Source organism: Perognathus longimembris, chromosome 17 (assembly GCF_023159225.1).
Source record: "Perognathus longimembris pacificus isolate PPM17 chromosome 17, ASM2315922v1, whole genome shotgun sequence".
Classification (NCBI taxonomy): Eukaryota; Metazoa; Chordata; class Mammalia; order Rodentia; family Heteromyidae; genus Perognathus; species Perognathus longimembris.
Genome location: NC_063177.1, coordinates 27,669,257 through 27,694,705, shown reverse-complemented (window position 1 = coordinate 27,694,705; position 25,449 = coordinate 27,669,257). Strand labels below are relative to the sequence as shown.

The 25,449-nt window shown below is 43.9% G+C and overlaps 2 protein-coding genes across 2 annotated transcripts in view; both read left to right on the top strand.

The window, feature by feature from the left end:
* The first annotated feature begins 442 nt into the window (after positions 1-442).
* Smg8 (SMG8 nonsense mediated mRNA decay factor) lies at positions 443-8,266 on the top strand. The gene is made up of 4 exons (XM_048366235.1): positions 443-2,203; positions 3,709-3,854; positions 5,447-6,319; positions 7,838-8,266. Exons 1-4 carry the CDS (start codon positions 445-447, stop codon positions 8,033-8,035), a joined length of 2,976 nt encoding a protein of 991 aa, XP_048222192.1. The 5' UTR covers positions 443-444; the 3' UTR covers positions 8,036-8,266.
* Positions 8,267-11,525: 3,259 nt separating this feature from the next.
* Gdpd1 (glycerophosphodiester phosphodiesterase domain containing 1) overlaps positions 11,526-25,449 on the top strand; it is a 32,030-nt gene continuing 18,106 nt past the window's right edge. Inside the window, exons 1-2 of the mRNA XM_048366336.1 lie at positions 11,526-11,774; positions 19,228-19,270. Of these exons, the coding sequence (XP_048222293.1) occupies positions 11,633-11,774; positions 19,228-19,270 (185 nt within the window). The 5' untranslated portion in view covers positions 11,526-11,632. The remainder of the gene's footprint in view (positions 11,775-19,227; positions 19,271-25,449) is intronic.

Below are 25,449 nucleotides of genomic sequence, written 5' to 3'. Positions count from 1 at the left end.
CCCTTCCCTCCTCCTTCCTTTTTGCTTTCCCCCTCCCTCCCTTCCTCTCTTCTTTCCTCCCGAAATGTGATGTCACTATATTGCCATATTTGCTTGGAACTCCTCCAGCAAAGCAGCTGGGACTACAAACACAAGCCGCCGCACCCCTTTTCTACTGTTAGGAGATTCACTCAAGGTTCTTCTTTGGCAGTGTTTTTGGGTTCTTTACAGCTCAAACTGCCCCCATTTGTCTTCAGGACATGTCCTACTGTTTCAAATGGAAGAAATTTAAAGCTCCGGGAAGATGTTGGCTTGAAGCTGGGAAAGCGTGGAGCAGGGGGCGGAACCCGAGTGAGAGAACAGCAGGAACTGAAGAAACGGAGGAGGATTTTCACGACTGGACGCAAGCCGAGCCGGGTGGATTTAGCAAGCGGACCGGAAGTCCTTTCGCGCAAGCTCTGCACCATGGCGGGTCCTGTCAGCTTGCGAGAGCTGTTCATGGGAGCGTCGGCCTGGATGGGCACGGAAAGTCCGGGAGGATCTCCCACAGAAGGCGGGGGCACCGCGGCTGGCGCACCGGAGCCTCCGTGGCGAGAGGATGAGATCTGCGTAGTGGGGATCTTCGGCAAGACTGCTCTGCGCCTCAATTCCGAGAAATTTTCTCTTGTGAACACCGTGTGCGACCGGCAGGTTTTCCCTCTCTTTCGACACCAAGACCCAGGAGATCCAGTGCCCGGAATCAAGCCGGAAGCTAGTGCTGTCGAGGAGGCTGGTGGAGCTGGGGACCCAGGTGCTTCATCCGGGGATCCGGTTCGGGAAACTTCGGCTGCTGCGGAAGGTAACCGGACTGAGCCGGGTTCCCAGGACTTCAGCCTTTTGCAGGCCTATTACAATCAGGAAAGCAAAGTTCTGTATCTTCTTCTCACTTCTATCTGCGACAATTCACAACTTCTGAGGGCTTGCCGGGCCCTTCAGAGCGGTGAAGCTGGAGGAGGCCTGTCTTTGCCTCATGCGGAAGCTCACGAGTTCTGGAAGCATCAGGAGAAGTTACAGTGCCTCAGTCTCCTTTACCTTTTCTCCGTCTGCCACATCTTGCTACTGGTCCATCCTACTTGTTCCTTTGACATCACTTATGATCGAGTATTCAGAGCCTTGGATGGGCTGAGACAAAAAGTACTGCCCCTCCTCAAAACAGCCATTAAGGATTGTCCAGTTGGAAAAGACTGGAAGCTAAACTGCCGGCCTTGCCCACCTAGACTTCTTTTCCTTTTTCAATTGAATGGAGCCCTCAAGGTGGAACCCCCGCGGAGTCAAGATACAGCTCATCCAGACAAACCCAAGAAACATTCACCCAAGAGAAGACTGCAGCATGCACTGGAGGACCAAATCTATAGAATCTTCCGCAAGAGTCGAGTCTTGACTAATCAGAGTATCAACTGCCTCTTTACTGTACCTGCCAACCAAGCATTTGTGTACATAGTCCCAGGAAGCCAGGAGGAGGACCCAGTAGGTATGTTGCTGGACCAACTTAGGAGTCATTGTACTGTGAAGGACCCTGACTCCTTGCTGGTGCCTACACCCCTCTCGGGGCCTAGGCGATACCAGGTGATGAGGCAGCACAGCAGACAGCAACTTTCCTTCCACATTGATAGCAGCAGTTCCAGTTCTTCGGGCCAGCTAGTGGATTTTACTCTTCGGGAATTCCTATGGCAGCATGTGGAGCTGGTCCTAAGCAAGAAAGGTTTTGATGACAGTGTGGGTAGGAACCCTCAGCCATCCCATTTTGAACTTCCCACTTACCAGAAATGGATCTCAGCAGCTGCTAAACTGTATGAAGTGGCTATTGATGGGAAAGAAGAAGACTTGGGGTCACCCACTGGGGAGATAACTTCCAAGATTTTAAGCAGTATTAAAGTCTTGGAAGGGTTTTTGGATATCGACACAAAATTCTCAGAAAACCGGTGTCAGAAAGCTTTACCCATGGCTCATAGTGCCTACCAGTCAAATTTGCCTCATAATTATACAATGACAGTCCATAAAAATCAGCTTGCCCAGGCTCTTCGAGTGTACAGTCAACATGCTAGAGGTCCAGCCTTTCATAAATATGCCATGCAGTTACATGAGGACTGCTACAAGTTTTGGAGCAATGGCCATCAGCTCTGTGAAGAGAGGAGCTTAACTGATCAACACTGTGTACACAAATTTCACTCATTACCTAAGTCAGGTAAGATTTTTTTTTTTCTGATGTTGGACCTCCCTTCCCCTCTCTTTTTCTTTCTTGTATTATCTTTATCTGAATCCAATTTTTTTGTTGTTGGTGATCATGGGGCTTGAACTCAGGGGTTGGGTGCTGTCATTGAGCTTTACTGCTCAAGGCTAGTGATTTACCACTTTGAGCCACAGTGCCACTTCCAGTTTTCTGATGGGTAATTGAACGTAAGAGTCTCATGGACTTTACTGTTTGGACAGGCTTTGAACCGAAATCCTCAGATCTCAGCCTCCTGAGTAGCTAGGATTACAGCTTTGAGCCACCAACGCCTGGCCTGAATTCAAATTTTTGAGTTGCGTTTTGGTTATTGCTTACAATATGTTGATGTTTTTTTTTTTGTTTTGTTTTGTTTTTTTGGCCAGTCCTGGGCCTTGGACTCAGGGCCTGAGCACTGTCCCTGGCTTCTTCCCGCTCAAGGCTAGCACTCTGCCACTTGAGCCACAGCGCCGCTTCTGGCCGTTTTCTGTATATGTGGTGCTGGGGAATCGAACCTAGGGCCTCGTGTATCCGAGGCAGGCACTCTTGCCACTAGGCTATATCCCCAGCCCTATGTTGATGTTTTTAAAAGAGTCCTGTGGGACTGGAAATGTGGCTTAGCGGTAGAGTGCTTGCCTAGCATGCATGAAGCCCTGGGTTTGATTCCTCAGCACCATATAAAACAGAAAAAAGCCAGAAGTGGCGCTGTGGCTCAAGAGGTAGAGTGCTAACCTTGAGCAAAAGAAGCCAGAGACAGTGCTCAGGCCCTGAGTCCCAAGCACCAGGACTGGCAAGGAAAAAAAAAAAAAAGAGTCCTGTAGAAATTTAGGTACCTTAGTCAGTTTTATTTGCTGATGTAAAATGAAATAACTGAGTGTATGGTCACCAAGATGGTGGCAACAGGAAGAAAAAAAATCTACTTAGAAACTCAAAACTTTAGGATAACTTGAGATGGATTTCAGTAGCAGAGTACTTGCATAACCCATGAGTCACTAAAATCCATCCCCAGTACCACCAAAAACTTGAAATTAAAAAGTTTTAGACTAAAAAATATAGATTACTTCATATACTTTTACTTGCTACCTCTGTTGTATTTAGTCGTTTGTGTGTGCATGTGTGCGTGTGTGTGTGTGTGTGTGTGTGTATTCAGAGAACTTTTTTTGTGTGTGTTGTGGAGCCTGAACTCTGGGCCTGGGTACTGTCCCTGAGCTCTTCTGCTCAAGGCAAGCTCTCTACCACGTTGAGCCACAGCACTACTTCGTTTTCTGGTGGTTAATTAGAGGTGAGGGTCTCATGGACTTTCCTGCCCCGGGCTGGTTTTGAACTGTGATCCTCAGATCTCAGCCTCCTGAGTAGCTAGGATTTACAGGCATGAGCCACCAGCACCCGGTCATATTCAGAGAATTTTAAGGTTGGCTCTTTTTACAGTATAAATTAACTCTACGTTGTGTTTGTGAAATTAATAGTGATTTTTTTTTTTCCAGGAGAAAAACCTGAGGCTGATAGAAATCCTCCTGTGCTGTATCACAATAGCCGAGCTCGATCCACTGGTGCCTGTAACTGTGGAAGGAAACAAGCACCTCGAGATGATCCCTTTGATATCAAGGCAGCTAACTATGACTTCTATCAGGTATACTCTTGACTGTTTTCTTCTCTTTTGGTTTTTTTTTTTTTCTTTGTCATGGCGCTTGAACTGGGGCCTAGGCAATCTGCGCTCTTTTGCTCAAGGTTAGCATTCTACCATTTTGAGCACCACTTCAGTTTTCTGGTGGTTAATTGGAGAAGAGTCTCATGACTTTCCTGCCCAAGCTGGCTTTGAACTGTGAACCTCAGATCTTAGCCTCTTTAGTAGCGCAGATTATAGACGTGAGCCACATGCACCTAGCGTGCTAGTTTATTTTATTCATTTAGGAGAAAGGTCTTCCTATGTAGCCCAGTTGGCCTTCTACTCACTCTGTCCTCCTGCCTTACCTCCTAAGTCCTGAGTGTGATCTATCACACTGCACTCAAGAATATGTTATTTATTTTTTAGTGTTTTATTTAGTTATTTATTTTTGCCAGTCCTGGGGCTTGGACTCAGAGTCTGAGCACTGTCCCTGGCCTCTTTGCTCAAGGCTAGTACTCTACCATTTGAGCCACAGCACCACTTCTGGTCTTTTCTATGTATGTGGGGCTAAGGAATTGAACCCAGGGCTTCATGTATATGAGGCAAGCAGTCTTGCCACTAGGCCATATTCCCAGCCATTTAAAAAAAATTTTTAGTGACATATTAATTATGTAAAAAGGGAAATTTCTTTGCTACCTTTCCACACATGAGAATGTGTTGCTTAGAAAAATTACTTAGTAGCATAAATTATAGAATGGAGTCTCACTGTAATATTTACATACATGCATGTAATGTACTTTGATTAGATACCCCTCATCTGTATTGTTCTTTATTTAATCCCCTTTCCTCCTTCTCCCAAGAATGTTATTTTATGGGGCTGGGGATATGGCCTAGTGGCAAGAGAGCTTGCCTCGTATACATGAGGCCCTGGGTTCAATTCCCCAGCACCACATATATAGAAAACGGCCAGAAGTGGCGCTGTGGCTCAAGTGGCAGAGTGCTAGCCTTGAGCGGGAAGAAGCCAGGGACAGTGCTCAGGCCCTGAGTCCAAGGCCCAGGACTGGCCAAAAAAAAAAAAAAAAAAAAGTTATTTTAGGGCTGGGAATATGGCCTAGTGGCAAGAGCTCTTGCCTCCTACACATGAAGCTCTCGGTTCGATCCCCCAGCACCACATATATGGAAAACGGCCAGAAGGGGCGCTGTGGCTCAGGTGGCAGAGTGCTACCCTTGAGCGGGAAGAAGCCAGGGAAGGTGCTCAGGCCCTGAGTCCAAGGCCCAGGACTGGCCAAAAAAAAAAAAGAATGTTATTTTATTTTTTATTTTTAAAATATTTTTGGTCAGTGATAGCACTTGAACTCAGGGTCTGGGTGCTGTCCCTGAGCTTTTCTGCTCAAGGAAAGAACTCTATAAATTTGAGCCACAGTACTACTTCTGGTTTTCAGGTGGTTAATTGGAGATAAGAGTCTCACAGATTTTCTTGCCTGCTCTGGCTTCAAACTGCGATCCTCAGATCTCAGCCTCTTGGGTAGCTAGGATTACAGGCATGAGCCACCAGCGCAGGACTAATAATATTATTTTAAATGAAAATTGTACATGTATTCTTCTCCCCTTTGTAGCTTCTGGAAGAAAAATGTTGTGCAAAGTTGGATCATATCAATTTTCCAGTATTTGAACCAAGTACTCCAGATCCTGCTCCTGCTAAAAATGAGTCCTCTCCTGCCCCTCCAGATTCAGATGCTGATAAACTTAAAGAAAAAGAACCTCAAACTCAAGGAGAAAGCACAAGCCTGAGTTTAGCTTTAAGTTTGGGCCAATCCACAGATAGCTTAGGTACCTACCCAGCTGATCCACAAGCAGGAGGAGACAACCCAGAAGTTCATGGTCAAGGAGAAGTAAAACCTGAGAAGAGACCAAACTTGGTTGATCGACAGGCTTCCACAGTTGAATATCTACCAGGCATGCTACATTCAAATTGCCCAAAAGGTCTCCTACCCAAGTTCTCCAGCTGGTCTTTGGTTAAACTAGGTCCTGCTAAGTCTTATAATTTTCATACAGGTTTGGACCAACAGGGCTTCATTCCAGGAACAAATTATCTTATGCCCTGGGACATTGTCATCAGGACTAGAGCTGAAGATGAAGGAGACTTAGACACAAATTCATGGCCTGCTCCAAATAAAGCTATTCCTGGAAAAAGAAGTGCAGTTGTAATGGGAAGAGGAAGACGACGAGATGACATAGCCCGAGCTTTTGTGGGCTTTGAATACGAAGACTCTCGAGGTCGGAGATTCATGTGCTCGGGACCTGAAAAAATAATGAAAGTGATGGGCAGTGGACCAAAGGAATCAGCTTTAAAAGCCCTAAATAGTGATATGCCCTTATATATTCTGTCATCATCTCAGGGCAGAGGGCTAAAACCACATTATGCTCAACTTATGAGGCTTTTTGTTGTAGTTCCTGATGCTCCTTTGCAGATAGTACTCATGCCTCAGGTAAGAAATACACCTTTTCTCCAAACAAAACAGATGCTGATGCTTCTTTTGATTGTTTTGAAAAGTATAAATTAATTAGGTATTTTATTTTTTCTAAAAGTGCAAGTGGAAAGTGGTGCTGTGGCTCAAGTGGTAGAGTGCTAGCCTTGAGCAGAAAAACAGGAACAGCTCCTAGGCCCTGAATTCAGGCACCAGTACTGGCACAAAAATAAACAAATAATAAACAAATAGACTAGCAGGGGCTGGAAATGTGGCTTAGTAGTAGAGTGCTTGCCTAGCATGCATGAAGCCCTGGATTCGATTCCTCAGTACCACATAAACAGAAAAAACCAGAAGTGGTGTTGTGGCTCAAGTGGTAGAGTGCTAGCCTTGAGCAAAAGAAGCTCAGGGACAGTGCCATAGACCCTGAGTTCAAGCCCCAGGACTGGGGGAAAAAAAATAGCAGGAGATTCTAGCTGTAATCCCAGTTACTTAGGAAGGCTGAGGCAGCGAGTTACTTTAGTCCAGGAGTCTGAGCTACTGTTTTAATCAGTTCATGACCTTTTATTCAAAAGCAGAGCTTGAAGTTAAAAAATGTCTGGCTGGGGCTGGGGATATGGCCTAGTGGCAAGAGAGCTTGCCTCGTATACATGAGGCCCTGGGTTCGATTCCCCAGCACCACATATACAGAAAACGGCCAGAAGTGGCGCTGTGGCTCAAGTGGCAGAGTGCTAGCCTTGAGCAAAAGGAAGCCAGGGACAGTGCTCAGGCCCTGAGTCCAAGGCCCAGGACTGGCAAAAAAAAAAAAAAATGTCTGGCTGGGCATGGTGATACATGCTTGTAATCTCAGTTGTTTGAGATTTGGAGATAAAAGGATTATGTCTGAAGACCATTTGGGCAAAGTTGATGAAACCCTCATAGACTTTCTGTCCCAGCCGACTTTGAACTGCAATCCTCAGATTTCAGCCCCTTGAATAGCTAGAATTACAGATGTGAGCCACTGGTGCCCTGATAAAGGTTTTTTTTTTATTATTAATGTGTGTGTGTGTGTGCCAGTGTTGAGGCTTGAACTCACTCCTTGGAGCTCTCACTTGACTTCTGTCCAAGGCCGGCACTTTACCACTTGAGCCACATCTCTACTTCGTGTTTAATCTTATGTTGTCTTTTTTTTTTTTGCCAGTCCTGGGCTTTGGACTCAGGGCCTGAGCAAAATCCCTGGCTTCTTTTTGCTCAAAGCTAGCACTCTGCCACTTGAGCCACAGTTCCACTTCTGGCCATTTTCTATATATGTGGTGCTGGGGAATCGAACCCAGGGCCTCATGTATACGAGGCAAGCACTCTTTGCCACTAGGCCATGTTCCCAGCCCTTATGTTGTCTTTGAACTTAATGCTATTCAAGATATTGTCTTTCCGTTGTTTTTACATTACTGAGAGCCTCATGCTCTCACTGGCTCTCACATTTGAGCCACACATGCAGTTCTTTCAGGTGTTTCTGGTACTGAGAAATGTAAAAACAGTTGTATTTCCTGTGTTTTTCAGGTTCAGCCAGGCCCACCACCATGTCCAGTATTTTATCCAGAAAAACAAGAAATCACTCTTCCTCCTGATGGCCTTTGGGTCTTGAGATTTCCTTATGCATATGTGACTGAGAGAGGACCTTGTTTCCCTCCTAAGGAAAATGTGCAGTTAATGAGCTATAAGGTGCTCCGTGGAGTTCTTAAAGCTGTGACACAATAAGAGTTTTCCACCAGCTCAAGCCTTAACCAGAGCTGGTTTTTTGGTTTTTGTTTGTGTTGTACTGGTATATGTATACTGTGTTTTCCCAAACCCAAAATGTGTTTTGGTTACAGATTTCAGTATTTGTATAATAATTCTTTTACTACTTCATTATTATTGATATTTATTGCCAATGGGGTTACAGCTTCCTAATAAAGACTGGCTTAGTTGTAAAACAAAAGGACATAAAATATATGGAGTTGATAGCTCTCCTTTCTCTTGTTTCATTTTCACTCCTTCTTACTGAATGTTTCATAACCAGTTTGGGTCAAAACATTGTTTGCTAAAATTGTTTTTGCTAAGACGATTTTTCTTTCAAAGATACTGCTTCTGGCTGCATACTAGTAGCTCAAGCCTGTAACCCTAGCTTCTCAGGAGTCTGAGAACTGATTATGGTTCAAAGCCAGCCCTCCCAAGGAAAATCTTGAATCCTGGAATCAAAAACATAAAAGCTATTGATATGTGTTTTCTTTGATTCATTTTGTATATATAAGATTTTAAAAGCCGGGTGCTGGTGGCTCACACTTAAACTTCTAGCTACTCGGGTGGCTGAGACTGAGGATTATAGTTCGAAGTCAGCCTGGGCAAGCAAGTCCATGAGACTCTTATCTCCAATTAACTACCAAAAAAGCTGAAAGTGGATCCGTGGCTCAAGTAATAGAGTACTAGCCTTGGAAGCTCAAGGATAGTGCCAAGGCCTTGAGTTCAAGTACTCTTTCACTGGGCTAAATCCCCAACCCTTCTTCTGATTAGTTTTGAGACAAGAGTCTTGGTTTCTTTTATTTTCCCAGCTTACCTGTACTACAGTCCTAATTTAAGCTTCTTGCTGTAGCTGAGATGACAGGCATGCATCACTTCACCCCGAAGTTGGTTGAGATGGTTTTCACAATCATTTTTCCTCTGGCCTCGAACCAAGATTCTTTGGCTCTTCACCTCCTAAGTAGCTTCCTGGCCTTTTTTTTTTTTTTTTTTTTTTTTGAGACAAGTTCTCACTAAGTAGTCCAAGCTAGTTTGAACTCTGCATCTTCCTGCCTCAACCTCCCAAGTGCTGGGATTATAGCCATGTAGTGAGACTCACTAAATATGCACATATATAAATGAAACTTAGTCCAGAAGCTCAATTCTAGGAGTTCCAACATATCAAGCCTGGTCATTCACCTCAGTACAGCAAATAGAGACAAGTAGTAGTGAAGTGTAGTACACACAAAGTAAGCATTTCAGCCCATCTTTGGGATTCTGACATGAACTTTGCATTTAAATAGAGGCAGAACTAGGGCAAGGGGAGAGAAGTATGTGCAACTAAGTACTCCTAGATAACATGTGGCTGGTTGAGCATTATTTAAGTTGTGGTTCTGCAAAAAATTCTGGAGCAATGTTTATTGCTGTAATCACTTGAGAGGAGCAATCCAGGCTGCAGGAAGTGATGCCTTACAACTAAAATTTCTACTTTTGTGTCTGTTACATGCCAGGCCCCAATAATTGTTTGCATTTCTTGCTGCAAGGTAGAGCAGCAGCATATATCAAGGAATAGTCTCATCATTATAGGTAGTCATTCTCATTAGGAGATGATTTATCCTAAGGCTGTTGTTCTTGGGGGTAGTTTCATTCCTTTCGATGTTATTAGCCCTATCCTTGAAACCCAGGACAGACACTTGAAGCAAAAAAGACAGAAAGTGAAGGCAGGGATGCCAGACTTTTATCCTGCTTTACATCTACCTTTTTATGCATCCAATCATCCATCCATCTCTTTCCTGGACTATGGATCATGTGTGTATGGGCCATAACTGGGGCTTCTTTGCTCATGGTTATCATTGTGCTGGTTGGGCCATGCCTCCAGCCTGGCATCTTGCTGGCTAATTGGAGATAAAGAATTTCACAAAGGGGCTGGAAATGTGGCTTAGCAGTAGAGTGCTTGCCTAGCATGCATGAAGCCCTGGGTTCCATTCCTCAACATCACATAAACAGAAAAAGCCAGAAGTGGTGCTGAGACAAAAGTTTCACAGAGCTGGGCGCTGGTGACTCACACCTAAAATCCTAGCTACTCGGGAGGCTGAGATATGAGAATCGCTATTCAAAGCCAGCCTGCGCAGGAAAGTCCCTGTAATTCTCTCTCTCTCTCTCTCTCTCTCTCTCTCTCTCTCTCTCTCTCTCTCTCTCTCTCTCTTTTGCCAGTCCTGGACCTTGGACTCAGGGCCTGAGCACTGTCCCTGGCTTCTTTTTGCTCAAGGCTAGCACTCTGCCACTTGAGCCACAGTGCCACTTCTGGCCGTTTTCTATATATGTGGTGCTGGGGAATCGAACCCAGGGCTTCATGTATAGGAGGCAAGCACTCTTGCTACTAGGCCATATTCCTAGCCCCTGCAACTCTTATATCCAGTGAACCACCAGAAGACCGAAAGTGGCACTGTGGCTCTAGTGATAGAATGCTAGCCTTGAGCTGAAAAGCTCGGGGACAGCACCCAGGACTGACAAGCTAAATAAATAAATAAATAAAAATCACAGACTTTCCTACAGATGACTTTCAACCATTATCCTCCAGGTATCAGCCTCTTGAGTGGCTAGGATTATAGGCATCAGCCACGGCATCTGGGTTTTGTTTTTTTTCTTCTCATATTGGAGATGCTAGGCAAGGGTTCTACCACCAGTCCTATATTAATTCTTTTACATTGAGATGTGGCTCTTAGTTATTTGGAATGTGTGGGATGTTTGGAGGTATGGGATGAAAAACCAGTAGAGCCTTTTGGGATTAGTTGCCAGTCTTTGCAGGAAGTGGTTTCTTTTCTTTTGCCAGTCTTGGGCTTGAACTCAGGGCCTGAGCACTGTCACTGAGCTTCGTTTGCTCAAGACTAGCACTCTACCACTTGAGCCACAGCGCCACTTCTGACTTTTTCTATATATGTGGCTTCATGCATGCTAGGCAAGCACTCTACCAAAAAGCCACAGTCTCAGCCCGAAAGAGATAACAACAAAAATTTCTCGAGTGCCTACTGCATACCAGGCCTCGGTTAATTGTTTGCATTTCCTAGAGAAGCCTCTAAGACCTGCCATGGAAACTTCTTTCGTTTTTCCAATTACGTCAGGCTTTCCTGAAGGCCTTCTTTCCCTTTGAATAATAATAGTCTTTCCCGTTTAAGTGATGCTTTAAAAAGAAAAATAAAAGGACCTGCATATTTAGAAGCTTTGGCATTTCTGCAAAAGTGTACACACACACACACACACACACACACACACACACACACACACACACACACACACGGGGAACGCCAGATGACAGGCACTCACAGCAGCACCTAGACAGGCTCCAGCGCAGAAGCCGGAGTACGCCTGCGCTTTGCGAGCCCCTTTGTTGCTCGGGGCCCCAAAGATCGGACTGCGCCTGCGTGGTAAGCCGGCACGAACAAGTGCGCTGCACGCCCAGCACCGGCGGGGGGCGGACAGACCTCGAGCAGCCGCCGCCGCCGCCGCCGCAGCCGTTGCTCCCGACGCCGCAGCGGGCTTCAGAGGTTTCCCTCCGCCCTCCTGGAGATCGGAGACTTCTCCCCGCCTCTACGGCCGAGAATGTCGTCCACCGCGGCCTTTTATCTCCTGTCTACCCTGGGAGGGTACCTGCTGACCTCGTTCCTCTTGCTGAAATACCCGACCTTGCTCCACCAGAGGAAGAAACAGCGATTCCTCAGTAAACACATCTCCCACCGCGGGGGTGAGCGGGGGGCCGGGGCTGCGGTGGGGGCCTCGGGCCGGTCCGCCTGAGGCAGCGGGCATGGAAACGCCGGGAGAGTTTTGAGGAGGAGACGGGTGGCGTGGGGTGGGGGCGCCGTCGGAAGGGGGGATTCTGAGGGGAGGAGAGGAAGCGGGATGGGGGTGGGGGTGGGGGACTCGCGTACGGGTTCGAGAGCCGCGGGATTCAGGGGGTCCTGACGCGGGGACGGGGGTGGTGGAGGAAGTCAGGACGCACACGAAAGGTAGGTGCGAGCGTTTCTGGCGGATGGAAGGATGTTGGCAAGGTCCCTTTCCTGACAGCCCGTATCGAGCCCTGGATACCCGGGGTCGGGGGGTCGGGTGGGGGGAGTGGAGGGCGGGAACCGACGGCTCCAAAGCCCTCCGGTGCCCTAGCAGGCCGGGTGAGCTCCCGGGTGAGCAGGGCGTGAGGATCTGAGGGAACCTGGAGCAAGCTGCAGCCCCGATGTCTGGGGGGTGACAGTCCTTCACCCCAGTAATTAAGAAGAGAGAGCGAAATTGAATCCTCCAAGCCGGACATATGCTACCCAAAGCCACAATTAGCGCTTGGGTGGAACTGGAAGGTCCTGTTCCCGGGTCTCGTGTGTGTGTGTGTGTGTGTGTGTGTGTGTGTGTGTGTGTGTGTGTGTGTGTGTTTCTTGTTGCTTTTCCTTTTATGTTTGGTTTGGTTTTTTTTAGCACTACTATGTACCTCAGCAATCACAGTCGATTTCCAAATGCATATATATGTGAGAACAGTATCATTTGAAGAACAAAGATATGTTCCTTTTGTAAATGTCTGCTAAAGGGATTCTTGGTAGCAATATTAGGACTAAATTTCAAGCAGAATGTATAAAACATTGTGAAATCAGGTTGGTTCAGTACCCATACTCATACTGTTTCAGTACCCACAAAACCTTGTGAAGTCAGGTTGTTTCCGTGCTCATACTGCACTTATGGCTAAGTGCTGTCCCTTAGCTTCTTTTGCTCAAAGCTGGTGCTTTTTACCATTTGAGCCACATCTTCACATTGCACAGTTCACTGGTTATTTGGAGCTAAGAGTCTCCTGGATGGATTTGTCTGGCTGGCTGAATTCAAACCTGGATTCTCAGCTCTCAGCCTCTTTTTTTTATTTTTTATTTGCCAGTCCTGGGGTTTGGGACTCAGGGCCTGATCACTGTTAGCTTCTTTTTGCTCAAGACTAGCACTCTACCACTTGAGCCACAGTGCCACTTCTGGCTTTTTCTGTTTATGTAGTACTGAGGAATCAAACCTAGGGATGCATGCTAAGCAAGCACTCTACCACTAAGCCACATTCCCAGCAAGGAACACTTTTTTATAATTACAGAATATTGGTGAAACATTCATGGAACCAAAGGTAAACCCTTTGGAGTAAAAGAGAATAAACAATTCTACTCAATGACCTTTTCTTTTTTGAGACGAGCACTTTACCACTAGGCCATATTCCCAGCCCCCTTTTCTTTGTTGTTGTGGGGCTTGAACTCTGGGCCTGAGTGCTGTCCCTGAGGTGGTCAGCTCAAGGCTAGCGCTTTTCCACTTGAGCCATAGTGCCACTTCCTGTTTTGTGGTGGTTTGTTAAAGATAAGAATCTCTCAGACTTTGAACCTCCATCCTCAGATCACAGCTTCCTGAGTAGCTAGGATTACAAGCATGAGCCACCAGCACCCAGCTCAAAGACCATTTTCTTAATTACTGAATGAAGTAATAGACATTTTTATTAGTACTTTAAGTATATGTTTTCATTTGCATGAGTAACGCACATTCACTGTAGGAAATTTAGAAAACATAAAAATGAAAAAAAAGAACAAATAAGCCAAGGTGGCAAAGCCTATAATTCTAGCTACTTGGAATACTGGGCAAGAGGACACTTTAGCTCTTGAGTTGGATTTCAGCCTGGGCAAAATAACAAAACCCTGTGTCAAAAAATAAATAAATAAAACAGAAGAAAAATAGTTTTTAAAGCTGTATTGTATCTACTAATATTTTGAAATATAACCTTTAATAACACATTTTTCTACATTTGGAATCATTTATGAATGACACATTCATTCCAGATACCCACTTAGTCAAATTAAGGATAAGGATAGCAGGGAAAGAATGTAACCTCACCTTTCTGTGTCTATGCCAATTGAATTAAACAATGGGCTTTTTAGAAAATAATCTTTTCATTGGGGCCATGTGGCCAAAGAATAAAAACTGGGAACTGATTAAATACACTCTTTCCCTTATAACTTTAACCCTTGGCCTCAAGGCTAGAAGCTGTCACAATCTGGTTATCCTGCTGTAGATTCACTTGGTATGTAATAGTGTGACAGTAAGGGTTGCTCTTGAACACTGGCCCCAAACTTTAATTGGTTGTTGAAGTAAACAATCATTGGCTTCAAGTTGAGTCTCCAAAGTCCCAGTGGAAGTAGCATCTTGCAGTTGCACCTTGAGCTTTATTTTCATTTCAGCTTTGTTCCTGCATTCCTATTAGCAGGGAACTCTTCACTTTTCAGTGAGGACTTTTTCCCACCAGGTGTGTTCTTCCCTACTGATGGCTTATTTGCAACAGAGTGAGTTAGCTTTTGCTTAATAATTCTATCTTTTATTTAATAATTCTATTCTACTTAATAAAGCAAACTTTAGTAAACTAAAGTACACTTTTGTGTGTGTGGTATATGCTGTGTCACACACATGCCAGTACTGGGGCTTGAACTTAGGGCCTGGGTACTTTCCCTGAGTTTGTGTGTGTGTGTGTGTGTGTGTGTGTGTGTGTGTGTGTGTGTGTGTGTGTGTGAGTTCAAGCCCCAGGACAGACAAATATCTAACCAACCTTCCTTCCTTCCTTCCTTCCTTCCTTCCTTCCTTCCTTCCTTCCTTCCTTCCTTCCATTCTTGTATTCCAGATGATCTCCCTGTGATTCACTGACATTTTGTTTGTTTGTTTGTTTGTTTTTGGCCAGTCCTGGGCCTTGGACTCAGGGCCTAGCACTGTCCCTGGCTTCTTCCAGCTCAAGGCTAGCACTCTGCCACCTGAGCCACAGTGCCCCTCCTGGCCATTTTACATATATGTGGTGCTGGGGAATTGAACCGGGAGCTTCATGTGTAGGAGGCAAGCACTCTTGCCACTAGGCCATATTCCCAGCCCCTCACTGACATTGTGTGTGTGTGTGTGTGTGTGTGTAGCAGTCTGCCACTTGAGCCACTACATCTAGCTTTTTGGGTGCTTAATTGGAGATAAGGATCTCATGGGATTTCCTGTTCTGAGTGTCTTTGAACTGTGATGCTCATATCTCAGCCTTCGGAGTAGTTAGGATTACAAGCATGAACTACCAGTACCCTGCTTCACTGACATTTTTCACAGTTAGAAAGTTGATTTATTGGGGCTGGGAATGTGGCTTAGTGGTATGTGCTTTCCTAGCATGCATGAAGCCCTCAGCACCACATAAACAGAAAAGGCCAGAAGTGACACTGTGGCTCAAGAGGTAGAGTGCTAGCCTTGAGCACAAAGAGGCTCAGGGACAGTACCCAGGCCCAAGGTCAAGCCCCACAACAGACAAAAAAAAAGGGGGGGGGCTGGGAAAATGGCCTAGTGGTAGAGTGCTTGCCTCTATACATAAAGCCCTGGGTTTGATTCCTTAGCATCACATATATAGAAAAATCCAGAAGTGGCGCTGTGGCTTAAGTGGTAGAGTGCTAGCCTTGAGCAAAAAGGAAGCCAGGGTCAGTGCCCAGGCTCTGAGTTCAAGCCCCAGGACTGGCAAAAATAAATCTCAAAGGGACTTTTCTGCCCTACTGGCTTCAAACTTCGATCCTCAGATCTCAGACTCTTAGAGTAGCTAGGATTATGGGTGTGAGTCACCTATTCCCTGCAGAAGATTGTTCTTTTATGGCTAAAGCATGTTATTACAATTGTCATTGGCTTTCTGAACATTATACAGAAACATATACATTGTAATGTTAATGATAATGGTAGTTGGAACGTGACTGGAAGACATATACAATGCTGTTGAAAGAAATATTTGTTCGGGGGCTGGGGATATGGCCTAGTGGCAAGAGTGCTTGCCTCGTATACATGAGGCCCTGGGTTTGATTCCCCAGCACCACATATACAGAAAATGGCCAGAAGTGGCGCTGTGGCTCAAGTGGCAGAGTGCTAGCTTTGAGCAAAAAGAAGCCAGGGACAGTGCTCAGACCCTGAGTCCAAGGCCCAGGACTGGCAAAAAAAAAACAAAAGAAGTATTTGTTCAGTTTACTCCTTTATTCCTTAACTACATCCTTCACAACATTCAAATCTACTTAAATCTACAAAATAGTCCAGGCCTATAATCCTAGCTTCTCAGGAGGCCAAGATCTGAGGATTGTGGTTTGAAACAAGTCTGTGCAGGAAAAGTCCATGAGAGTCTTTTGTCTTCAACTGATCAGCAAAAAGTCAGAAATGGAGCTGTGGCTCAGGTGGTATAGCATAGCCTTGAGTGGAAAAACACAGGGACAGCATCTAGGCCCTGAGTTCAAGCTTTAGTATTGGGGTACACACTCAAATTAGTTTTAAAATTATATTAAAAATACAATGCTTCCTTTCCTTATATCAAAACTTAACCAATCATGGGGTACATGCCTGTAATCCAGCTGAGAGGACAATGTTTTAGGACTAGCCCAGAAAAAAAGTAAGATCTCATATGAAAAAAAACAATGTTGAACCGGGCTGGGCATCAATAGATCATGCTTGAAATCCTAACTATTCAAGAGGCTGAGATCTGAGGATTGTGGTTCAAAGCCAGCTCCACAGGAAAGTCTATGAGACTTTTATCTCCAATTAATCAGAAAGCTGGAAGTGAAGCTAGAGTGCTATCCTTGAGCAAGAAAGCTTACGTATAGAACCCTGGCCCTAAGTTCAAGCCCCAGGACCTGCATGAAGTATAAATAAATAGCACTGCTGGGTGCTGGTAGCTCGTGGCTTTAATCCTAGCTACTATTAGAGCTGAGATCTCAGGATTGTGGTTCAAAGCCAGTACAGACAAGAAAAGTCTGAGAGACTCTTCTCTTGAATTAACCACCAAAAAGCTGCAAGTAGAGCTATGGCTGAAGTGGTTAGGCTGTTAGGCTTGAGCACAAAAGCTCAGGGATAGCTCTCAGTCCCTGAGTTCAAGCTCCAGGATTGGCACACACAAGAAAAGCCAACCTGGGCACTGGTAGCTCATGCCTGTAACCATCAATACTCAGGAGGCTGAGATCTGAGGGTCATAGTTGAAAGTCAACCCAGTTAGGAATGTCTATGGGACTCTCATCACCAATTAACTAGCAAAAAGCCAGAAGTGGAGCTATGGCTCAAGTGGTAGGGCACCAGCCCAGAGCGAAAAAGTTAAAGGACATTGCGCCTAGGTCTTTTTTTTTTTTTTTTTTTTTTTGGCCAGTCCTGGGCCTTGGGCTCAGGGCCTGAGCACTGTCCCTGGCTTCTTCCCGCTCAAGGCTAGCACTCTGCCACCTGAGCCACAGCGCCCCTTCTGGCCGTTTTCCATATATATGGCGCTGGGGAATCGAACCAAGAGCTTCGTGTGTAGGAGGCAAGCGCTCTTGCCCCTAGGCCATATTCCCAGCCCCTGTACCTAGGTCTTGAGGTCATGCTCTAGTACTGTCACAATCAATCAACACTAAAGCAAAATTGGTTGGGAATGTGATTCAGTTGGTAGATCAATTAATTCCCTACCAAATGCAAGGCCCTAAGTTCAAACACCAATACTGAAGAACAAAAAAGGAGGAAGGAGTGAAAGAAATGAGGGGAGAGAGAATGAAGGGAACAAAGGAATGAGAAAGAAAAAGACGTAAATTGGTGCAGAGGAATTATGAACAAGTTATAATAGAAAATGCATGTAATGTCTGTTAGATACTAATTGTCTTTCATACTAATTAAAATGTATATGTGGGCTGGGAATGTGGTTTAGCAGTAGAGTGCTTGCCTAGCATTCATGAAGCCCTGGGTTCGATTCCTCAGCACCACATAAACAGAAAAAGCCAGAAAAAAAAGCGAAAAAAAAAAAAAAAGCCAGAAGTGGTACTGTGGCTCAAAAGGTAGAGTGCTATCCTTGAGCAAAAAGAAGCCAGGGACAGTGCTCAAGCCCTGAGTCCCAAGCCCCAGGACTGGCAAAAATATTTATTTATTTATTTATTATTATTATTTTTTTTTTTTTTGCCGGTCCTGGGCCTTGGACTCAGGACCTGAGCACTGTCCCTGGCTTCCTTTTGCTCAAGGCTAGCACTCTGCCACTTAAGCCACAGCGCCACTTCTGGCCGTTTTCTATATATGTGGTGCTGGGGAATCAAACCCAGGGCCTCATGTATATGAGGCAAGCACTCTTGCCACTAGGCCATATCCCCAAAAAGAAAAAAAATTTTTAAAAATGTATGTGAAGTGATTATTTGCAGAGCCAGAAATTGTGTAAGCTGCTTATAGAAGCAAAAACATTAATGACCAAGCCTGCTTTTGTGAATTATGCAATCATTAATGGAAAGACAGGAAACTGAAACCATTTCATGAGAGACCTACCATTAAATAATTCCTTGGAGAGGGATGTTATACTTCTTAATTAGTCCCTTAGTTACTCTTCAGGCTTTTACCATATGTCTGGGTAATTTGCAAGTATTATTCCTGTGTAATTTATCCTCCTGCTTTATAAATAAAAAATGGAAATAGAGACCCATATGAATGATATGCTTGTGTAGCTGAAACAAAAAGGCTGTTTAAATTGTAGCATAAAAGTTAAATAAAGGGCTGGGAATATGGCCTAGTGGTAAAGTCCTCGCCCCGTATACATGAAGCCCTCGGTTCGATTCCTCCGTACCACATATATAGAAAAAGCCACAAGTGGCACTGTGGCTCAAGTGGTAGAGTGCTAGCCTTGAGCAAAGCCAGGGACAGTGTTCAGGCCCTGAGTTCAAGCCCCAGGACTGGCAAAAAAAAAAACCAAAAGTTAAATAAAGCACAATAATAGTAAAAATGATGGACTCTGAAATTATACTTCTTGTACTTGAGTTCTGTTTTCCCTTACTAGCTATTTGACTTTAACTCCCCAATTTGGGGAGTAGGGTGAAATACAATCTTGATATTATAACCCAGGCTGTCCTTGAACCCATGGTTCTCTTGCCTTAGCTCCCTGAGTGCTGGGATAACAGGCAAGTATTACCTTGCTCAACTTGAGACAGTTTTTTTTTCTCTAGAGATACATACAGACAGACAGACAGATTGTGTGTGTGTGTGTGTGTGTGTGTGTGTGTTTGGTGTATCCCTAGGTGTGATTGTGTGTGTGTGTGTATATATGTGTGTGTGTGTGTGTGTGTGCGTGTTTGTATCTATGTAATAAATGCCAGGATTTATTATCTTGTTGAGATCAATTTCAAAATGGCTAACTAAATATTTCAAATTTCATGTTTTCACAGGTGCCGGGGAAAATTTGGAGAATACAATGGCAGCTTTTGAGTAGTAAGTATATAAGAAGGTAACTTTCTTTTATAATTATTCATTGAAATCATGGATCACAGAGTAGAGATAGTATTTATGTACCAGTAATAGTTATGTCTAGGGGCTGGGGATATAGCCTAGTGGCAAGAGTGCTTGCCTTGTATACATGAGGCCCTGGGTTCGATTCCCCAGCACCACATATACAGAAAACGGCCAGAAGTGGCGCTGTGGCTCAAGTGGCAGAGTGCTAGCCTTGAGCAAAAAGAAGTCAGGGACAGTGCTCAGGCCCTGAGTTCAAGGCCCAGGACTGGCCAAAAAAAAAAAAAGTTATGTCTATAAAATTAATATTTTAGCCAGGAACAGAGAGATAAGTGGTGCATGGTCTTCCTGATATGCAGGTGTTAGATTAAAACACAACACAGGACTCAAGATACCAATATACAATGAGACCAAAAGAGGACAGGCTTGGGAGAAAAGCACCAAATAGTAAGACCCAAGCACCTCTTCACATGTACATAAAATAACTTACAGACTGAAAAGAATCCCAAAGATAAGGAAACAAAGGACTTCTTCTGAAATTTTCTTACTATTTTTAGATGACTCTATATTCTTCACCTCATATATGGGGTATGCATGAGCACATCTGAGGGAAGGAGGAGAGGGCACAGAATAAATGGAAAGAAGGTGAAAAAATACAGCAGAGGAGCCCATCAGCTACATTGGACATTTATGCAAGTGAACTAAACAACTCAAGGGCAAGTGATGGGAGGGAGGGTATCAGAGAGAAAGAGGGAATAGATGATACTAAACAAAAGGAAAGAAGTGTACATATCACCCAATCTGGAAGAAATAATTTATTGTTAAAGTTCATAGAGTTCATAAGATTTGTAGATTAGAATGATGATTTTCATAATTGTGAAGGTTAAAATGTGTACTATGAAATATATGTAGTTAGGGTTTTTTTTGTTTGTTTGTTTTTTGGCCAGTCCTGGGGCTTGAACTCAGGGCCTGAGCACTGTCCCTGGCTTCTTTTTGCTCAAGGCTAGCACTCTGCCACTTGAGCCACAGAGCCACTTCTGGCCATTTTCTGCATATGTGGTGCTGGGGAATTGAACCCAGGGCCTCATGTATACGAGACAAGCACTCTTGCCACTAGGCCATATCCCCAGCCCCAATATATGTAGTTAATCTCAATTAAAAATTAATATTTTAGCTGGGCACTGGTGGCTTATTCCTGTAATCCTAGCTACTCAGGAGGCTGAGATCTGAGGATCACAGTTCAAAGCCAGCCTGGGCAAGTAAATAAATACTCACCTAATAGAGCTATTTAATATGACTTGAGATTGCATGAATCTGTTTGGTGTATTAAAGCATAACTAGAATATTTGACATATCTTTCAGAAAGAAGGTTAGAAAGTCTTCTAACTTAGTTTTCTGTATGACACTTATAGAATTTCCTGCAGGAGCTGATGGCTCAGGCCTGTAATCCTAGTACTCGGGAGGCTGAGATCCGAGGATCATGGGTTTAAGCTAGCCTGGACAGGAAAGTCCATGAGACACTTATCTCCAATTAATCACTAAAAAGCTGTAAGTGGAGCTGTGGAGCTATTGGAGTGCTAGCCTTGAACAAAGAAGCTTAGGGACAGTTCCCAGGCCCTGAGTTCCAGGACCCGTACACACACACACACACACACAATTGCTTTTTTAATTTATTTAGTCTGAAGTGTTATATAGAGTATTTGGCTCCTGTTAGGGAGAAACTAGATCAGAGTTTTGAGTAGTCAAAAGATACTGTATTTCCAAAGCTGAAAGACATCAGTAACAAGGGACACACTGTTCATAATGCTAATTAGTCTTGGAGAGAAAGAGAAAATGAAATAACTGCTATACTGGCTTCTATTTATGAATAGGATTGTGTGTCTTTGTACTTGGTAATTTTTATACAGATCTGAACCTGCACTCCTATTTTCTTCTTGCAATCCTCATTAGTATTGTTCTGATTTTTAATAAGCTAAGCTATTTTTTCTATTTATAATTGATTCATATGTTGTATAGATGTCTTTTAAGAGCACTGTGCTGAGAAGCCACAGGAGAGGCAGAAGTGCAAGTGGATTCATACCATTGCTCTTTGTCTTAGAGTCAATGATTATCATTAGTCTGAAAAACAAAAACAGAGAATATGAAAAACAGAGAACATGAATATGGAAGACATTGCCTATTCATACTTAGTAAACAAAAAATTTTCTCATATAATTTTGAGCCTTTTGTTTTTTGGAGATGGAAGTCTTGCCCTGTTCATATCTGTAATTCCAGTTTAGGAAGTGAAGGCAGGCAGGAAGATCATGATTTTGAAGCCATCCAGTGTAGGCAAAGTTACGTAGATTACCTACCTTGAAAACAAAACACAAAAGGACTGGGGGACTTGGCTCAAATGATAGAACACTTTGCCTAACAGGTCCTGGATTCAATCCCTGGTATAAGGGGTGGGGGACAGATCTTATTATGTTGCTCAGATTGGACCAAGATTCCTGAGCAATTTGAAGCCAACTTTATGTATATAATTGTGACTACATAAATCAAGGATTTTGCTTGTTTTCTTCCATAAGGTTATGAAGATGACTCCTATATGGCTTAATTTATAACAGGGTTGTTTTTTTTCCCCTCTCCGTTTTTTTCCCTTCTGATTTTTTTTTTTTGGTGGTTTTGGGAATTGAACTCAAGGCCATGTGCAAGCCAAGATGCTACATCTCCAGCCTTGAATAATAATCTTTTCTTACTGATCGCTCATTCCCTAGAGTCTTACTCAGGCTTTAACTCTGATAAGTTTTCATTAGTTGTTTACTGAATGAGATACAGAATGATCTACTTCAAAAAGAAAGCAAGTAATGTAACCCATTAAAAAATATATATATTTGAAGCCAGCCTGGGAAGGAAAGTCCATGAGACTCTTACTTCCAATTAAGCACCAAAATAGAGCCATGACTCAAGCAGTAGAGCACTAACCAGCCTTGAGCACTATTTCAACCCCCTGGACTGGCACCATAAAAAACAAAAATGAAAACATGGAGCCAGGAACAGTGGCTCACACCTGTAATATCAGTTATGTAGGAGGTAGAAACTAGGACTGAGGTTCAGACCATCCTGGGAAAACAGTTAGAGAGGCTCCATCTCAACATAACAAGCCATGTGTGGTGGTGGTGTATACCTGTCATCCCAGCAGTGTTAGAGGCCTACCTAGGAGGATTATGATCCAGACCAGCCTAGGCAATGAACACAATACCCTAAAGCAAGAAGGGTATTAAAGCAAGAAAGGGTGGGGATGTGGCTCGGGTAGTAGAGCACCTCTGCAGTAAGTGTGAGGCTGTGAGTTCAAACACCAATACCACAAAAAAGTAATAGAAATAAAACAACCAAAGCACAATATTAACAAAAGATGGATAAAAGAGACAGAACCCCCCTTATAGTGAATGTAGAACCCCAAATTAAAGAATCATTGCAACGGCACACACATGTAATCACCAAGCCCTTAGGTATATAAGACTTGGTTCTTCAGGGCTTCTAAAACTAGGTTATTAAACTAGGCCACATTTGTAAATACCCACAGGACAATGTGATCCCTATAGTCTAACATGAATGGTAGGAGAGAAGCATATTAGAGGTACCAGGAAGTATAACTTGGCAGACAGTTCAAGTTAATCAGTGGCCATGTTCTTATGATTTCTTATTCTTTTTAATATTTTATTATCTTTAAGTAATTGTACAAAGGAGGTAACATTTTACAAAGCAGTAACTCCCTTCAACATTCTCACCACCTTTTGACTCACCCCTTCCATTTTCTTAATTTTGTGGTCTATACAATGAATTTTTCTTTCTTTCTTTTTTTTTTTTTTCTTGGTCAGTCGTGGGACTTGAATTCTGATCCTGGGCACTGTCCCTGAGCTCTTTAGCTCAAGGCTAGTGCTCTACCACTTGAGCCACAGCACTACTTCTGGTTTTCTGGTGGTTAATTGGAGATGAGTCTCATGGACTTTCCTGCCCAGGCTGGCTTTGAACCATCATGCTCAGATCTCAGCCTCCTGAGGAGCTAGGATTCCAGGCATGAGCCATGGGCACCCAGATTTACAATGAATTCTTGACCACATTCTCCCCTACATCTTCCCTTCATTTCTCTACCCCTCTCTGCTTGGTCCAACTTCTCTTTTAGAGAGAGTATTGATTTTGTTGTGTGTAACTTAGCCTTTCTAAAAAAAATGTAGTATTTGAGCTCTCTGTAGAGTCTATTATACTTCAGTTAACTCATTTGTAACCATTTGCTTACCACCCAACTTTTTTTTTTTTTTTTTTTTTTGGCCAGTCGTGGGCCTTGGACTCAGGGCCTGAGCACTGTCCCTGGCTTCTTTTTGCTCAACGCTAGCACTCTACCACTTGAGCCACAGCACCACTTCTGGCTTTTTCTATATATGTAGTGCTGAAGAATCGAACCCAGAGCTTCATGTATGTGAGGCAAGCACTCTACCACTAGGCCATATTCCCAGCCCCATGGGGAAAGATTTGACCTGCTTCTGATTGCATAAGTGTTGTTACACAGTATTTATACACATTTCTCACTTCTCTTTCAATTTATATCTGTAAAGTTTATATATGATGTTACATGAAACAGCTTCATACATGTTTTCTGAAACATGTAGTCATTTCTCTGGAATACACTTAAAGGAGAGGTGGGATTGCTGAGTTACAGGGTAAGTGTGTGTTGTACCTTCAAAAATGATTGTATCAAAGGCTGGGAATGTACAGTGCTTGCTAAACTTGGCACTTCTAAGTAAATAAGTAATTTAGAAAGATGTTTTACCAGTTTATACTTGCTCTAGCAATTTATGAGGTCTAGTTGTTGACACTGGTGTTATGGCTTATATTTCCTTAGGAGTTTGATGCTGAACCTCTTATTTATACATTTCATAGCCACTTGGAAATCCTTATTTGTGAGTTGCCTATCCTGTTCAGTTTTTTCCTATGATTTTGTTGTATATTTGTTTGAAAGGACAGTTGAGAAAAAGGAGGTGTAGCAATGAAACATGGCTTGGAGTATGCAACGTGAGAGAGATGTGCAGAGCTAGCATTATCATTGCTTGCTGATAAGGAAGTGAGTCATAAGCTAAATCACTCACCTAAGGAAATGGCAGAGGCTCCACGGTCTGTGCTCTCAAATACACCCTCTTAATAGCCACTGTTGCCCTAGTGGCTCACACATGTAATCTTAGCTACTCAGGAGGCTGAGATCTGAGGATTGTGACTCAAAGCCAGCCCAGGCATAAAAGTCTTCATGAGACTCATCTCCAGTTAACCACTCAAAAACAGGAAGTGGTGCTCAAGTGGTAGAATGCTAACCTTGTACCTTTGAGCAGAGGCTCAGGGACAGCACCAAGGCTGAGTTCAAGCCCCACAACCAACTAAAATTTATAAAAATACGGGCTGGGAATAATGGCCTAGTGGTAGAGTGTTTGCCTCGTATACATGAAGCCCTGGGTTTGATTCCTCAGCACCACATATATAGAAAAAGCCAGAAGAGGCGCTGTGGCTCAAGTGGGAGAGTGCTAGCCAGGACAGTGCTCAGGCCCTGAGTTCAAGCCCCAGGACTGGCAAAAGAGAAAAAAAATAATCACAACTTTTTAAGTTGTGTGTGTGTGTGTGTGTGTGTGTGTGTGTGTGTGTGTGTGTGTACACTTGGGATTGAACTCAAGGCCTAGGTCTGTTTCTTAGTTTTTCTGCTGAAAACTGGCACTCTCACTTGAGCCACAGTTCCACTTCTGGCTTTTGTGGTTAGTTGGTGATAAAACTTTCTTGCCCATGCTGGCTTAAGCTGTGATCCCTCAGATCTCAGTCTCCTGAGTATCTAGTATTACAGGTGTGAGCCACTGGTGCCTGGCCTCTGTAGGATATTGTAAGTGAAAGGAACTGTACAGAGTATCTGGTCTGATGCTGTCATTTATTTTCTTTTTAAAATGTTTTATCAAGTGGCTGGGAATATGGCCTAGTGGCAAGAGTGCTTGCCTCGTATACATGAAGCCCTGGGTTCGATTCCCCAGCACCACATATGCAGAAAATGGCCAGAAGTAGCGCTGTGGCTCAAGTGGCAGAGTGCTAGCCTTGAGCAAAAAGAAGCCAGGGACAGTGCTCAGGCCCTGAGTCTAAGGCCCAGGACT

What these genes read in the sequence shown, in the direction of transcription:
- Smg8 (XM_048366235.1), top strand. Translation starts at nt 445, where the DNA reads ATGGCGGGTCCTGTCAGCTTGCGAGAGCTGTTCATGGGAGCGTCGGCC. An exon ending in CTAACTATGACTTCTATCAG is followed by an intron (nt 3,855 to 5,446) that starts GTATACTCTTGA and finishes TCCCCTTTGTAG; the next exon opens with CTTCTGGAAGAAAAATGTTG. An exon ending in AGATAGTACTCATGCCTCAG is followed by an intron (nt 6,320 to 7,837) that starts GTAAGAAATACA and finishes TGTGTTTTTCAG; the next exon opens with GTTCAGCCAGGCCCACCACC.